The sequence below is a fragment of the Schistocerca nitens genome, chromosome 8, assembly GCF_023898315.1.
Source record: "Schistocerca nitens isolate TAMUIC-IGC-003100 chromosome 8, iqSchNite1.1, whole genome shotgun sequence".
Lineage (NCBI taxonomy): Eukaryota > Metazoa > Arthropoda > Insecta > Orthoptera > Acrididae > Schistocerca > Schistocerca nitens.
In genome coordinates, this window is record NC_064621.1 from 244,191,679 (window position 1) to 244,206,211 (window position 14,533).

A 14,533-nucleotide genomic window follows, 5' to 3' on the forward strand; every position below is an offset into this window, starting at 1 on the left:
AAAAATGCGCTGACCCATGTTGTCAGGCGTTGTCGGTGGATCATGATGGCAAATATCCTTCAACTTTCCCCACAGAAAGAAATCCGGGGTCGTCAGATGCGGTGAACGTGCGGGCCATGGTATGGTGCTTTGACGACCAATCCACCTGTCATGAAATATGCTATTCAATACCGCTTCAACCGCACACGAGCTATGTGCCAGACATCAATCATATTGGAAGTACATCGCCATTCTGTCATGCAGTGAAACATCTTGTAGTAATATCGGTAGACTATTACGTAGGAAATCAGCATAGATTGCACCATTTAGATTGCCATCGATAAAATGGGGGCCAATTATCCTTCCTACCATAATGCCGCACCATACATTAATCCGCCAAGGTCGCTGATGTTCCACTTGTCGCAGCCATCGTGGATTTTCCGTTGCCTAATAGTGCATATTATGCCGGTTTACGATACCGCTGTTGGTGAATGACGCTTCGTCGCTAAATAGAACGCGTGCAAAAAATCTGTTTTTTTTTTTTTTGGTCATCAGTCTACTGACTGGTTTGATGCGGCCCGCCACGAATTCCTTTCCTGTGCTAACCTCTTCATCTCAGAGTAGCACTTGCAACCTACGTCCTCAATTATTTGCTTGACGTATTCCAATCTCTGTCTTCCTCTACAGTTTTTGCCCTCTACAGCTCCCTCTAGTACCATGGAAGTCATTCCCTCATGTCTTAGCAGATGTCCTATCATCCTGTCCCTTCTCCTTATCAGTGTTTTCCACATATTCCTTTCCTCTCCGATTCTGCATAGAACCTCCTCATTCCTTACCTTATCAGTCCACCTAATTTTCAACATTCGTCTATAGCATCACATCTCAAATGCTTCGATTCTCTTCTGTTCCGGTTTTCCCACAGTCCATGTTTCACTACCATACAATGCTGTACTCCAGACGTACATCCTCAGAAATTTCTTCCTCAAATTAAGGCCGGTATTTGATATTAGTAGACTTCTCTTGGCCAGAAATGCCTTTTTTTGCCATAGCGAGTCTGCTTTTGATGTCCTCCTTGCTCCGTCCGTCATTGGTTATTTTACTGCCTAGGTAGCAGAATTCCTTAACTTCATTGACTTCGTGACCATCAATCCTGATGTTAAGTTTCTCGCTGTTCTCATTTCTACTACTTCTCATTACCTTCGTCTTTCTCCGATTTACTCTCAAACCATACTGTGTCCTCATTAGATTGTTCATTCCGTTCAGCAGATCATTTAATTCTTCTTCACTTTCACTCAGGATAGCAATGTCATCAGCGAATCGTATCATTGATATCCTTTCACCTTGTATTTTAATTCCACTCCTGAACCTTTCTTTTATTTCCATCATTGCTTCCTCGATGTACAGATTGAAGAGTAGGGGCGAAAGGCTACAGCCTTGTCTTACACCCTTCTTAATACGAGCACTTCGTTCTTGATCGTCCACGCTTATTATTCCCTCTTGGTTGTTGTACATATTGTATATGACCCGTCTCTCCCTATAGCTTACCCCTACTTTTTTCAGAATCTCGAACAGCTTGCACCATTTTATATTGTCGAACGCTTTTTCCAGGTCGACAAATCCTATGAAAGTGTCTTGATTTTTCTTTAGCCTTGCTTCCATTATTAGCCGTAACGTCAGAATTGCCTCTCTCGTCCCTTTACTTTTCCTAAAGCCAAACTGATCGTCACCTAGCGCATTCTCAATTTTCTTTTCCATTCTTCTGTATATTATTCTTGTAAACAGCTTCGATGCATGAGCTGTTAAGCTGATTGTGCGATAATTCTCGCACTTGTCAGCTCTTGCCGTCTTCGGAATTGTGTGGATGATGCTTTTCCGAAAGTCAGATGGGTAGTCGCCAGACTCATATATTCTACACACCAACGTGAATAACCGTTTTGTTGCCACTTCTCCCAATGATTTTAGAAATTCTGATGGAATGTTATCTATCCCTTCTGCCTTATTTGACCGTAAGTCCTCCAAAGCTCTTTTAAATTCCGATTCTAATACTGGATCCCCTATCTCTTCTAAATCGACTCCTGTTTTTTCTTCTATCACATCAGACAAATCTTCACCCTCATAGAGGCTTCAATGTATTCTTTCCACCTATCTGCTCTCTCCTCTGCATTTAACAGTGGAATTCCCGTTGCACTCTTAATGTTACCACCGTTGCTTTTAATGTCACCAAAGGTTGTTTTGACTTTCCTGTATGCTGAGTCTGTCTTTCCGACAATCATATCTTTTTCGATTTCTTCACATTTTTCCTGCAGCCATTTCGTCTTAACTTCCCTGCACTTCCTATTTATTTCATTCCTCAGCGACTTGTATTTCTGTATTCCTGATGTTCCCGGAACATGTTTGTACTTCCTCCTTTCATCAATCAACTGAAGTATTTCTTCCGTTACCCATGGTTTCTTCGCAGCTACCTTCTTTGTACCTATGTTTTTCTTCCCAACTTCTGTGATGGCCCTTTTTAGAGATGTCCATTCCTCTTCAACTGTACTGCCTACTGCGCTATTCATTATTGCTGTATCTATAGCGTTAGAGAACTTCAAACGTATCTCATCATTCCTTAGTACTTCCGTATCCAACTTCTTTGCGTATTGATTCTTCCTGACTAATGTCTTGAACTTCAGCCTACTCTTCATCACTACTATATTGTCATCTGAGTCTATATCTCTCCTGGGTACGCCCTACAATCCAGTATCTGTTATCGTCCCGTAATTTCTCTTGTGCCCAGTGACAGAACTGTACACGACGTTCAAAGTCGTCGCCATGCAATTGCTGGTGCTTAGAAATATAGTACGGGTACAATCGTTGTTGATGTAGCATTCTCAACACCGAAGTTTTTGAGATTCCCGATTCTCGCGCAATTTGTCTGTTACTGATGTGCGGATTAGTCGCGACGGCAGCTAAAACACGTACTTGGGCATCATCATTTATTGCAGGTCGTGGTTGACGTTTCACATGTGGCTGAACACTTCCTGTTTCCTTAAATAACGTAACTATCCGGCGAAAGGTCCGGACACTTGGATGATGTCGTCCAGGATACCGAGCAGCATACATAGCTCACGCCCGTTGGGCATTTTGATCACAATAGCCATACATCAACACGATATCGACCTTTTCCGCAATTGGTAAGCGGTCCATTTTAACACGGGTAATGTATCACGAAGCAAATACCGTCTGCATTGGCGACATGTTACGTGATACCACGTACCTATAGGTTTGCGACTATTACATCTATCACAAAGCGAAAAAAGTGGTCCAACTCAAACATTCATATTTCTTTACGTGCTACACGAATATGTATTAAAAATGGGGGTTCCTATATAAAAAAAAAAACGTAATTGATATCCGTTTGACCTATGGCAGCGCCATCTAGCGGGCCAACCATAGCGCCATCTGGGTACCCCCTTCAAGCTAGGCGAGTTTTGTTCTTTGTAGTTCTTTCGTTTGATGCTTATTTCGTGAGATATTTGGCCCGGTCACTATCAATGCACCACCCTGTATATATGGTCTGACAAAAATAAATAAATAAATAAATAAATAAAAAATAAAATTAAGCCCCTAGAAGATGGGCAAAAGTCAATGTATCGCTCTCTCTCTCTCTCTCTCTCTCTCTCTCTCTCTCTCACACACACACACACACACACACACACCACACTAAATAACTTTTTGTCCAGTAGCGAAATGAAAAGAATTTTCAAGGAAGTGTTTAGCTACCGGAGCGACTTTAATCAGCATGATTACCTTCCTTGTAACTACTAGGGTTGCCCAGAAAGTAATGCACCGAATTTTTTTTCTCAGCCGAAAGCATTGCTGGGAATGTGATACGTTACGTGTTTTTTTTTTTTTTTTTTTTTTTTTTAGGTCTCCTGAGTGAGGGCGCCTGGTTGCCGTCACTTCCGACAGATAGCGTAGCTGCAGGACAGTTTCAAAATGGCGTCTGTAGATGATGTACATTACAAGTAACGTGCCGTCATTGAATTTCACACGGCAGAGAAAAAAACTGTGGGGATTGTTCACAAACGCTTGTGTGTAAAGTGTATGGAGCATCTGCTGTCGACAGAAGTACGGTTAGTCGCTGGGCACGGAGGGGTGGAGCTCCACCATTTGCAGCGGTCTCGGAGACCGTCCACGGCTGTCACACCTGACATGTTGCAGCGAGCTGATGTTGTTTGGGCCGTTAAAGGATGCCAGTAGTGGAAGACATTTTAAGGACGATAAGGTGGTGATTCACACAGCGAAGCCCTGGCTCTGCTACCAGGACAAGGACGGGTACCGACAGAGTAACACGCCCTTGTTTCGCGCTGGAGGAAGGCCATAGAACGGGATGGAGATTATGTGGAAAAATAGGGTGTGTAGATAAAACACCATTCTTTCGTGTGTATAATTCTCATTATGTTCAACAAAAGCCGGCCGTGGTGGCCGTGCAGTTCTAGGCGCTTCAGTCCGGAACCGCGGGACAGCTATGGTAGCAGGTTCGAATCCTGCCTCGGGCATGGATGTGTGTGATGTCCTTAGGTTAGTTAGGTTTAAGTAGTTCTAAGTTCTAGGGGACTGATGACCTAAGATGTTAAGTCCCATAATGATCAGAGCCATTTTTTTGTTCAACAAAGAATTGTTACTTTCTGGGCAACTCTCGTATACTCGTTACGAAGATACGAACAGCAGTACTTTTTTTACATAGCACCCAGTATTTTTTATTCGGTAATCCACTTTCTCTCATCACGACCTGTTCAAAAACGTAAACATGACTAGACATGACGTTATTTAAAAAGTAACGAAAACTGATTTGTGTCTCCTGGTATTAGCACACAGTGCATGTCTTCTGTGTAACGTAGTTCGTGCTGACTGTGAACATGTGGAAACTCAAGGAAAACGCACACTGGTCACACAGGTGACCGCATTCAGCTGGAGGTCTGTGTGTGCGTATTGTACATCAAAGAAGGCAAGGTAGAAATCCTACTCATATATGGAGAATAAGGACAGAACCGATGACGTGTTAGAATGTGATATACACTGATTTTAGAAATGACAGTCTCCTGTTGCCACATTCTCGACGTTCGGATCCATCGCTACAAAATCGAGCACCGTAACTTCGGTGGCTTTGTCTGCGCTAGTTGCTCGACGACTCCATTGCCTTCCGTTAAAACCTACCGTTTCCTGAGGTGTCACACGACCGGAAAATATCTTTCGGTTTGATGGGTTCTTGTCAGGATATCGCCCTCTGCAGAGTTCTCTGCCGGTGTACGATTACGCCTATCTCCAACCGCAATAAAAGAAAAGCAATGATGATGCAGTTTTTGATCAGGGACTGCCCTTACTGTAGACAAAGTATGTTTAAAATTACTACAGTACTATACTACATGTACACTTATTGCAAATAAAAAAAAAAACAACATTACTGCATTTACTGTTGTGCTAACCCGTTTCTGATTGGAGAATTGGAAGACGCTGTTTCCATTGTCCGAAACAGTGCTTTTTTATAATTACTTTCTTTGTGATGCATTTGTTTATAAGCCCTTTGTTCTACAGTTGTACACTCCTGGAAATGGAAAAAAGAACACATTGACACCGGTGTGTCAGACCCACCATACTTGCTCCGGACACTGCGAGAGGGCTGTACAAGCAATGATCACACGCACGGCACAGCGGACACACCAGGAACCGCGGTGTTGGCCGTCGAATGGCGCTAGCTGCGCAGCATTTGTGCACCGCCGCCGTCAGTGTCAGCCAGTTTGCCGTGGCATACGGAGCTCCATCGCAGTCTTTAACACTGGTAGCATGCCGCGACAGCGTGGACGTGAACCGTATGTGCAGTTGACGGACTTTGAGCGAGGGCGTATAGTGGGCATGCGGGAGGCCGGGTGGACGTACCGCCGAATTGCTCAACACGTGGGGCGTGAGGTCTCCACAGTACATCGATGTTGTCGCCAGTGGTCGGCGGAAGGTGCACGTGCCCGTCGACCTGGGACCGGACCGCAGCGACGCACGGATGCACGCCAAGACCGTAGGATCCTACGCAGTGCCGTAGGGGACCGCACCGCCACTTCCCAGCAAATTAGGGACACTGTTGCTCCTGGGGTATCGGCGAGGACCATTCGCAACCGTCTCCATGAAGCTGGGCTACGGTCCCGCACACCGTTAGGCCGTCTTCCGCTCACGCCCCAACATCGTGCAGCCCGCCTCCAGTGGTGTCGCGACAGGCGTGAATGGAGGGACGAATGGAGACGTGTCGTCTTCAGCGATGAGAGTCGCTTCTGCCTTGGTGCCAATGATGGTCGTATGCGTGTTTGGCGCCGTGCAGGTGAGCGCTTCAATCAGGACTGCATACGACCGAGGCACACAGGGCCAACACCCGGCATCATGTTGTGGGGAGCGATCTCCTACACTGGCCGTACACCACTGGTGATCGTCGAGGGGACACTGAATAGTGCACGGTACATCCAAACCGTCATCGAACCCATCGTTCTACCATTCCTAGACCGGCAAGGGAACTTGCTGTTCCAACAGGACAATGCACGTCCGCATGTATCCCGTGCCACCCAACGTGCTCTAGAAGGTGTACGTCAACTACCCTGGCCAGCAAGATCTCCGGATCTGTCCCCCATTGAGCATGTTTGGGACTGGATGAAGCGTCGTCTCACGCGGTCTGCACGTCCAGCACGAACGCTGGTCCAACTGAGGCGCCAGGTGGAAATGGCATGGCAAGCCGTTCCACAGGACTACATCCAGCATCTCTACGATCGTCTCCATGGGAGAATAGCAGCCTGCATTGCTGCGAAAGGTGGATATACACTGTACTAGTGCCGACATTGTGCATACTCTGTTGCCTGTGTCTATGTGCCTGTGGTTCTGTCAGTGTGATCATGTGATGTATCTGACCCCAGGAATGTGTCAATAAAGTTTCCCCTTCCTGGGACAATGAATTCACGGTGTTCTTATTTCAATTTCCAGGAGTGTACGATTCTTGTAAGGAGTCATAAGCCTTGGTGCAGTCTATAACCGTTGTCTCCATAGAAGGAGTACGTTTGCATTATTGCCAGTCATAGTTCTACGTAAGAGGTGTGCTGCAAACATACTGGAAATTTTTTAATTTCTCGGGCTTCACGGCTGGTATACATCCGATTATTTTTAATTATATTGTTGGTACACGTGTTCCTGATGTACGTATGTTTGCCATTTTCTGCTGTTTTGAATATTTAGTTTATTGTTCACAGTCGAAAAGGTTATACGTGTTTTCAAGTGCTCGGCGAATTTTTACTTTCGAAAGTGATGGATAAAATTTAGCTTGAAGAAACGGATCAAAGTGCAGCACCGCATTTGAAATATTGAGTGTGGGGCATTTGGCGACTCTGCTATGAGTAAGACGTGTTTATGAGTAGTATAATTCAAAGGGAGCCGAGAAGACGTTGAAAACGACGACCGTCCTGGACGCCCTAGCGCTTCAATTGCTGACGAAAATGTGGAATAAGTGAAAAAAATATCTCTGGATAATCGTTGAATGACCATCAGAGAGGTTTCTGAAGATGTCGATATATCCTTTGGCTCATGTCAAGCAAATTTTTCGGACGTGTAGCAGCAAAGATTGTTCCGAAATTGATGAAGTTCGACTGAAGACGACGTTGTGTAGACATCGCTCAAGAATTGTGGAATGAAATCGACAACGATCCAGAACGTCTAAAGAAGGTTATAAAGGTGACGAAACATGGGTATACGGGCATGACTCCGAAATCAAGGCCGAGTCGTTGCAATGGAAACTACCTGAAGATCCAAGATCGAAAAAAATTCGATCGATCACATATGAAGATTCTTCTGACTGTTTTCTTCGATTAAAATGGTATAGTGCATCGTGAGTTCCTGCCTTACGGTCGTACAGCCAGTAAGATATGCTATCTGGAAGCCATGCGATGTTCGCGTCAAGCAGTTCGAAGAACACAAAAACAGAATTGCGGTAAAACAACTCGTGGAAGTTGTAATATTATTGGGATTACCGTCGCATGAAAGCTGTGAGTACCCTTGGAAAGACATTCACCTATCTGTATATTAAATGATCAACTTATGAGATGAGATCTATTCTTTGAAAGACATTTGTTTTATATAATTTACGAACTGTAAAGATGCGCATCTAGCACGGACGCTAATACATCGATTGCGCAGTCAAAGAAACATTTTAACAGAAGCTGAACTGACGTTCCGCTTCGATCTAAATAAAAGATGACAGTAACAAACTTTTGTAGATCTTCAGATTTTTAACGTACTTCTGCTTGTAATGTGAAAGCGTAAAGAAGGTCGACTTTAAGCTAGAAAAGTGAGCAGTCTTGCCAGCGTGCAGACAATATTATTAATTAATAAAATTAAAGTAATTTATGTTCGAAACTGTAAATCGGCAAGTTATTGTTATGAACGTGTTGAAAGTGCAAGAATTGTCTTTAACGTAGGAGAAAAGTAATGACTGTAATTTGTGACAAAAAAAACGTAAACCAAGGAGACAGCACAGGGCAGGCTGAAATCTGATCGCACCATACAGTTAGAAAAGTACTTATGTAAGTTATATTGTTTATAAATAAGCCCTAATTTGCAAGTGAGAATTGTTTGAATATATTTAGTGTTTACCAGATTTCTTATTCTGTTCTTTTCCTTTATACTTTTTAACCTCCATGCCATATTATTTTTATAAATGTCAAACAGCCTTTACTACAGCAGAGAATACTGCGGCATCCTGGTCGTGTACAGAAGGCCGCCCCTTGTCTTCTATACAACTCATAGCAGCCCCATTTATTAATGATTTCATTTGAAAATGCATTTTTTTACTGTTCATTGTTAAAGGTCCCTTAGGTAATTATAAAATTCATACTGATTACGTAAAGAAATCGGGGTTGTTCTTTTCCAAGTAATAGAAGTCTTTGCGTAATCAAAAACTAGCCTCCTTCTGACAACGATCAGGAGCCGACCAGAAGACGGACGTCTTCGACCGCTTTCGTGTCTCCTGTGGCAAAGCTGTGCCAAACTGGGAACACGACATTCTAGTATGAAACACAGATTTAAATTGAAAGAATTGAAATATATTCAACCTATAATTTCTTTTATCATACTAGAAAGATCCATCTCGATAATGCTCCGGCTGACACTTCAATGCTTGTTCGTGATTTCTCGGCAAAAATCAAAATTGTTATGTTGCCTGAACCACCGTTTTCGCTAGACATGGCCCCTGCAACTTCTTTCTATTCTCGAGGCTGAAAAGAACCTTGAAATAACGTCGTTTTGCCACAACTGATGAAATAAAAACAGAATCGATACTCCATAAAGAAAAGTGAGTTACAGAAGTGCTTCCGAGACTGGAAAAAGAGCTGGCACACGTGTGTTATATCTGAGGGTATTACTTTGAAAAGGACGAAGTTGCTGATGATGAATAAATAAATTCGTTTTACTTTTTGATCACATCTCGTACATCATTTATGCTCTCAGAAACTCTAGCCACTTTCCACTCCCACTGTTTCCTACTCACATATTGTTGTGCAGATATTTTTAGTGCAACACAGATATCGGGGGAGGGGGGGGGGTATAATTAAAGCATAGCTACTCACAGGGGTCCATTGTGAGTTGTAACTATCATAAGTCAGCTAAAATTCATTGACATCCAAACACAGGGATAGTCACCTTTGTTTTACGTAGTGCCCACTTTCATATGACTGTTAGTAGTAAAATTTTCTAACCGCCTACCGATGCCACAATAATAGCGATGTATAAGGGAGGGAGTTAACTTAATAAAATTTACAAATCAGAGATACAGAAAGTTAAACCATATAACAAGAATTACTTACCAAATACTTTATGTCAAAATTTCACGAAAAACTAATGAAAATGTTTTGAAAAATTCAACTGCCTACCGCCCACCATGAATGCTTGAACGCCCCCTAGTGGGTGGCAGGGACCAGGTTAGGGGTTGGGTTGTTTGGGGAAAGAGACCAGACAGCGAGGTCATCGGTCTAATCGGTTTAGGGAAGGAAATCGGCCATGCCCTTTTCAAAGGAACCATCCCAGCATTTGCATGGAGCGATTTAGGGAAATTATAATTGTTTTTTATTTTAATATACACGTGACAGCAAATAAAGAGACCTGTTGGGTCAGCATGAATGATCCATCCCAAACAAACCATTCTTGAATACTAATTTTGTATATTGTGTGTTTTGTGTGCGCTGCGCGCGAAGTTTGAATTGAGTTTGGCTGTGTGCCAGAGGCCGGCGGCTCTAGTTTTAACAAGTCGCCGGACGCAGATTTTTCAAACGTGACCTTGGACATGCGCCAACTTGTTTGTGCGCATGCGCGCTGTGGCTATAAATAGCGTGTTTCCCGTAGCTGACGCATAGTCGGCAAGATACCTCGTCGCAGGGTACATCGTGTCTTCCGATGGAGGCCTACTATTTATAAATCTATTTTGGATGTGGAGACTGACTATAACATGAACGTCAGTTCGTCCGTTTTGATTGATGTTTTAAAAGGACAGACTGTTTTTCGAGGAGGTCGTTTTGACTTTACTTTTTCTGTTACTGAAAATCCAGTCGGTCAGTGTTGGTTGACTGTTGCAATAATTCGTATTGATACTACTACCAAGTCTACAGCTACGTCTTTGGAGCAGATACCTTCTCGTGATGTTCTCGGTTACCGGACGTTCATGATTACTATGTCTGAAGTTCGTGGTGTTCGAGAAACTTCGACAAATTTTTTTATTGATAAACCTTTGTGTGTTAGGACAAGGAAGTCTTGCAAACTATTGCATGATGATAATATTTCTATTTTTGTACGTGGTAGAGGTGTTGATATGAAATGTAAATGTTTCCGGTAGCTGAAGCATAGTCGGCAGTATGCCTCATCGCAGGGTACATCGTGTCTTCCGATGGAGGCCTACTATTTACAAATCTATTTTGGATGTGGAAGCTGAGTATAACATTAACGTCAGTTCGTCCGTTTTGATTGATGTCTTAAAAGGACAGACTGTTTTTTGAGGAGGTCGTTTTGATTTTACTTTTTCTGTTACTGACAATCCAGTCGGTCAATGTTGGTTGACTGTTGCAATAATTCGTATTGATACTACTACTAAGTCTACAGCTACGTCTTTGGAGCCGGTACCTCCTCGTGATGTTCTCGGTTACCGGACGTTCATGATCACTATGTCTCAAGTTCGTGGTGTTGGAGAAACTTCGACAAATTTTTTTATTGCTAAACCATTGTGTGTTAGGACAAGGAAATCTTGTAAATTATTGCATGATGATAATATTTCTATTTTTGTTCGTGGTAGAGGTGTTGATAGGAAATGTAAAATAGTTGGTGATATGACTGTATATAATAGTATGTAATAAATTAAATTCTTCGTTAATCTATAGTTGGCTTTTTATTTTAATATACACATGACAGCAAATAAAGAGACCTGTTGGGTCAGCATGAACGACCCATCCCAAACAACCCATTCTTGAATACTTATTTTCTAATTTTTGTGTTTTGTGTGCGCTGCACGCGAAGTTTGAATTGAGTTTGGCTGTGTGCCAGAGGCCGACATATATGTCAAGAAAGATATATGAAATGTTCCATATGTAATGGACTGGGAATGAGACGTGGGCATAAAAGGTTAGTCAGTTGAAGAAAGGCACGATGTAGATTTCATTATTAACCCCCACTTACACAATTTGTTCAACATGAACAACGGAGACATCGAGAAGATGCGTTACAGTTCCAGATTTGCACCTGCTGGCCAAAATTGGAACAAATTTTTTCTAGTGTAAATCGGTTCAGCATTAACGCATTAGCGTATCTACCAAGTTTTGCTGCCATACGGTAATTATGGCCGGCGCTGGACCTACGTGAGTAGCTGGACTTTAATTATAACGATCTGGTAGAAAGATAAATGGGAGTCACAAAAAAAGAAAAAATGTCCAAAAGTTTGTGAATTCCTAAGGGACCAAACTGCTTATGTCATTGGTCCCTAGACTTACACACTACTTAAACTAACTTATGCTAAGAACTGCACACACCCATGCCCGAGGGAGGACTCGAACCTCCGGCGGGAGGGGCCGCGCAGTCCGTGGCATGACGCCTCAAACCGCGCGGCAGTAACAAATCTAGCTACATGCAATTACTCTGTAAAAAGCCACCAAAGACCACACATAAATCAGCCCGAGCATCCCTAAGAAACCGAGATTTCATTGTGGAGCTCGGGTTCACACTGGAAATGCACTAATTGGAGGCTGGTTAATACTCACGAAACTAGCTCCACAGGCTCCAACATGACGTTCAGCATGAGACGCGCGTTCACGTACAGGGGGATTCCCGTGAACTGAAAACATAAAAAGAGATCGCATGCAACAGAAGAGGCGCATCGGTGTTTGTGAACTCACATTAACTTGGAACAGAGTATTTAGATATTGGCTTGGCACAACTAGAATCAATTCAGGACCGTAATTGCAAGGAAAGAGTTTAGTTTGTCTTTTACTTCTTGCGTCTTGGAAATCAAGTGTTGTTTCTACATAAAAGAACTTCAAGTTCGCGCAAGAATTCATATGGTGAGGAATTTGTATATCATTACAGAATGACTACAGGCAACAGATACTTAGCGACATAAACATTGAACTAATAGCCGAAGTATAAATTAGATAGCAAATTCGTTTTTCATCCAGCAACGTAACCATTTATCTATCGAAAACCTTACAGAATTTCTCATCTTCATTTAGAAAAGCTTACTTTCGCCTAGGACGGCACATCAGCAATTACACAAAATTTGATCTGAAACAGAAGCTCCGACCACGTATCCGGTATGTTCCGCTCTATTGTAATGCGAATTATACAACCAGAAATCCACTTCCACAGTTCCGAAACCAGCTGGACTCCTTCATCCAAACTTCAGCTGATTGCGATCTGTCTCGGAGAAACTGCGGCTTCTTTTCTGTCCATTTTGGCAGGGAGACGTCCACTTCGAAGTATTATTCACAGCTAAGCAAATTTAGCATAGATTTAGAAATTTGGAATATATGGTTAACTGGTAGTTCTTCTGTTGCTCACAGACGTTCGCACTGAACAGTTTATGACTTAAAACAACAGTTTACAGAATACAAAAGGAGTTATTCAAGTAGAGAATTTTTTCTAGTCGCACGTACTGTCTCTGGGGTACTTCAAACATTTTAGATTTGGTATCTATTCGGAAGCATTCTTTAAAAAAATGCTATAGTTTATGCCTGAATGAAGTACGTTACAGTCATTTATACATAGCTACTCTCTTAATTAAAAATGTCGAAGACTTCTTTGTTTTTTTTAAAGCAACGTATTCATTTCTATAATCAAAATCACTTGCAAGTAGATGGTTCATTGGTAATTATTCCGTTGTTCAGAGACTATTGGGGAAGAAATCACATCTAGCGACAGATTCGGTATGCGGTAGATTCACCCAAGAACAGCAAAAATGTACGACGCATGCTGTCATTTAGTGTCGTGGAGTGCAAAGATAGTAGCATTACGACACTGGGCATGCCTACATATTGAGCAGAGCTGTCACGCGAACGTGAAGTGGCGCCAGAATTGCATTTTACATTGATTATTACAAATAACTCGAAGAATTGTCACTGGAAAATGGAAATGAGCGTGTGTCATTGTTGGCTGGGAATCCCCAACAGGGGAAGTTCGGCAGCGGAGTGCAAGTTTTATTTCAGTCGACGTCACATTGGGTGACTCGACGCCGATGATGAGGATGAAATGATGATGAGGACGACGCAATACCCAGTCCATGAGCGGAGAAAATCCTCCAACCCCGCCAGGAATCGGACCTGGGCCCGCTGCATAGGAGGCAAGACCGTAACCACTTTTTTTTTTTTTTTTGTTCGGTATTGTTCGTTGCGTTTTGTCTGGACGGACGCCACAAGACATCCCTTGAAGCTGATCATTAATTCCTTTACTCAGTTTTTTTTATTACAGAGGGCGAGCAGCACCATGACCGAACACGCCGAGCTACCGTGCCGGCTACTGATAGCTGTGAGCTAGTAACTGCTGTAATTGCCAATTACAGTTACAGATAAGACGCATTTAAACATTCCTGTAAAATATTTTTTCTACAATTGCAGTTGCACACATACTTCATATTCGTAAAATGCACTATTAACCCGGGGCATTTAAGACATTAACACCTGTCAGTATGACAGGCGCCAGCTTGGAAGGCAACAGGGGCTGGTCAGCTACACGCTACACTCCCGTAACTTCCCAGCAGCAGCGATTAACGCTGAGCGCCCATCCCACTGTAACGTCCTCCTCTGGTTTCACTTTCGGTAAAGAAAGAGGAAGCGGGCTGTGCAGCTGTATGCCGGCTGATAATCGTGTAGCGCCTACGATTCTCGAGCTCGTCTAAAAGACACGTGGTTTAGCACGCTACAGAGATGAAAGGATATACATTTCAGTGTTTCATACTGTTCGAGTACATATTATTATTTATTCATTGTAGTTTTAGTGAACAGGTGTATTTTTTAAAGATTTT

General features: G+C 42.8%; 1 protein-coding gene across 3 annotated transcripts in view; it reads right to left on the reverse strand.

Moving 5' to 3' along the window:
* The window catches only part of LOC126198924 (protein croquemort-like), a 103,498-nt gene that overhangs the window by 15,519 nt on the left and 73,446 nt on the right, over positions 1–14,533 (reverse strand). For 2 of the 3 annotated variants that reach the window (XM_049935560.1, XM_049935558.1), the window contains exon 8: positions 12,279–12,352. The exons of the other annotated variant lie outside the window; for it this stretch is intronic. In XM_049935560.1, coding sequence (XP_049791517.1) covers positions 12,279–12,352 — 74 coding nt within the window. The remainder of the gene's footprint in view (positions 1–12,278; positions 12,353–14,533) is intronic. 3 annotated transcript variants of the gene reach the window in all.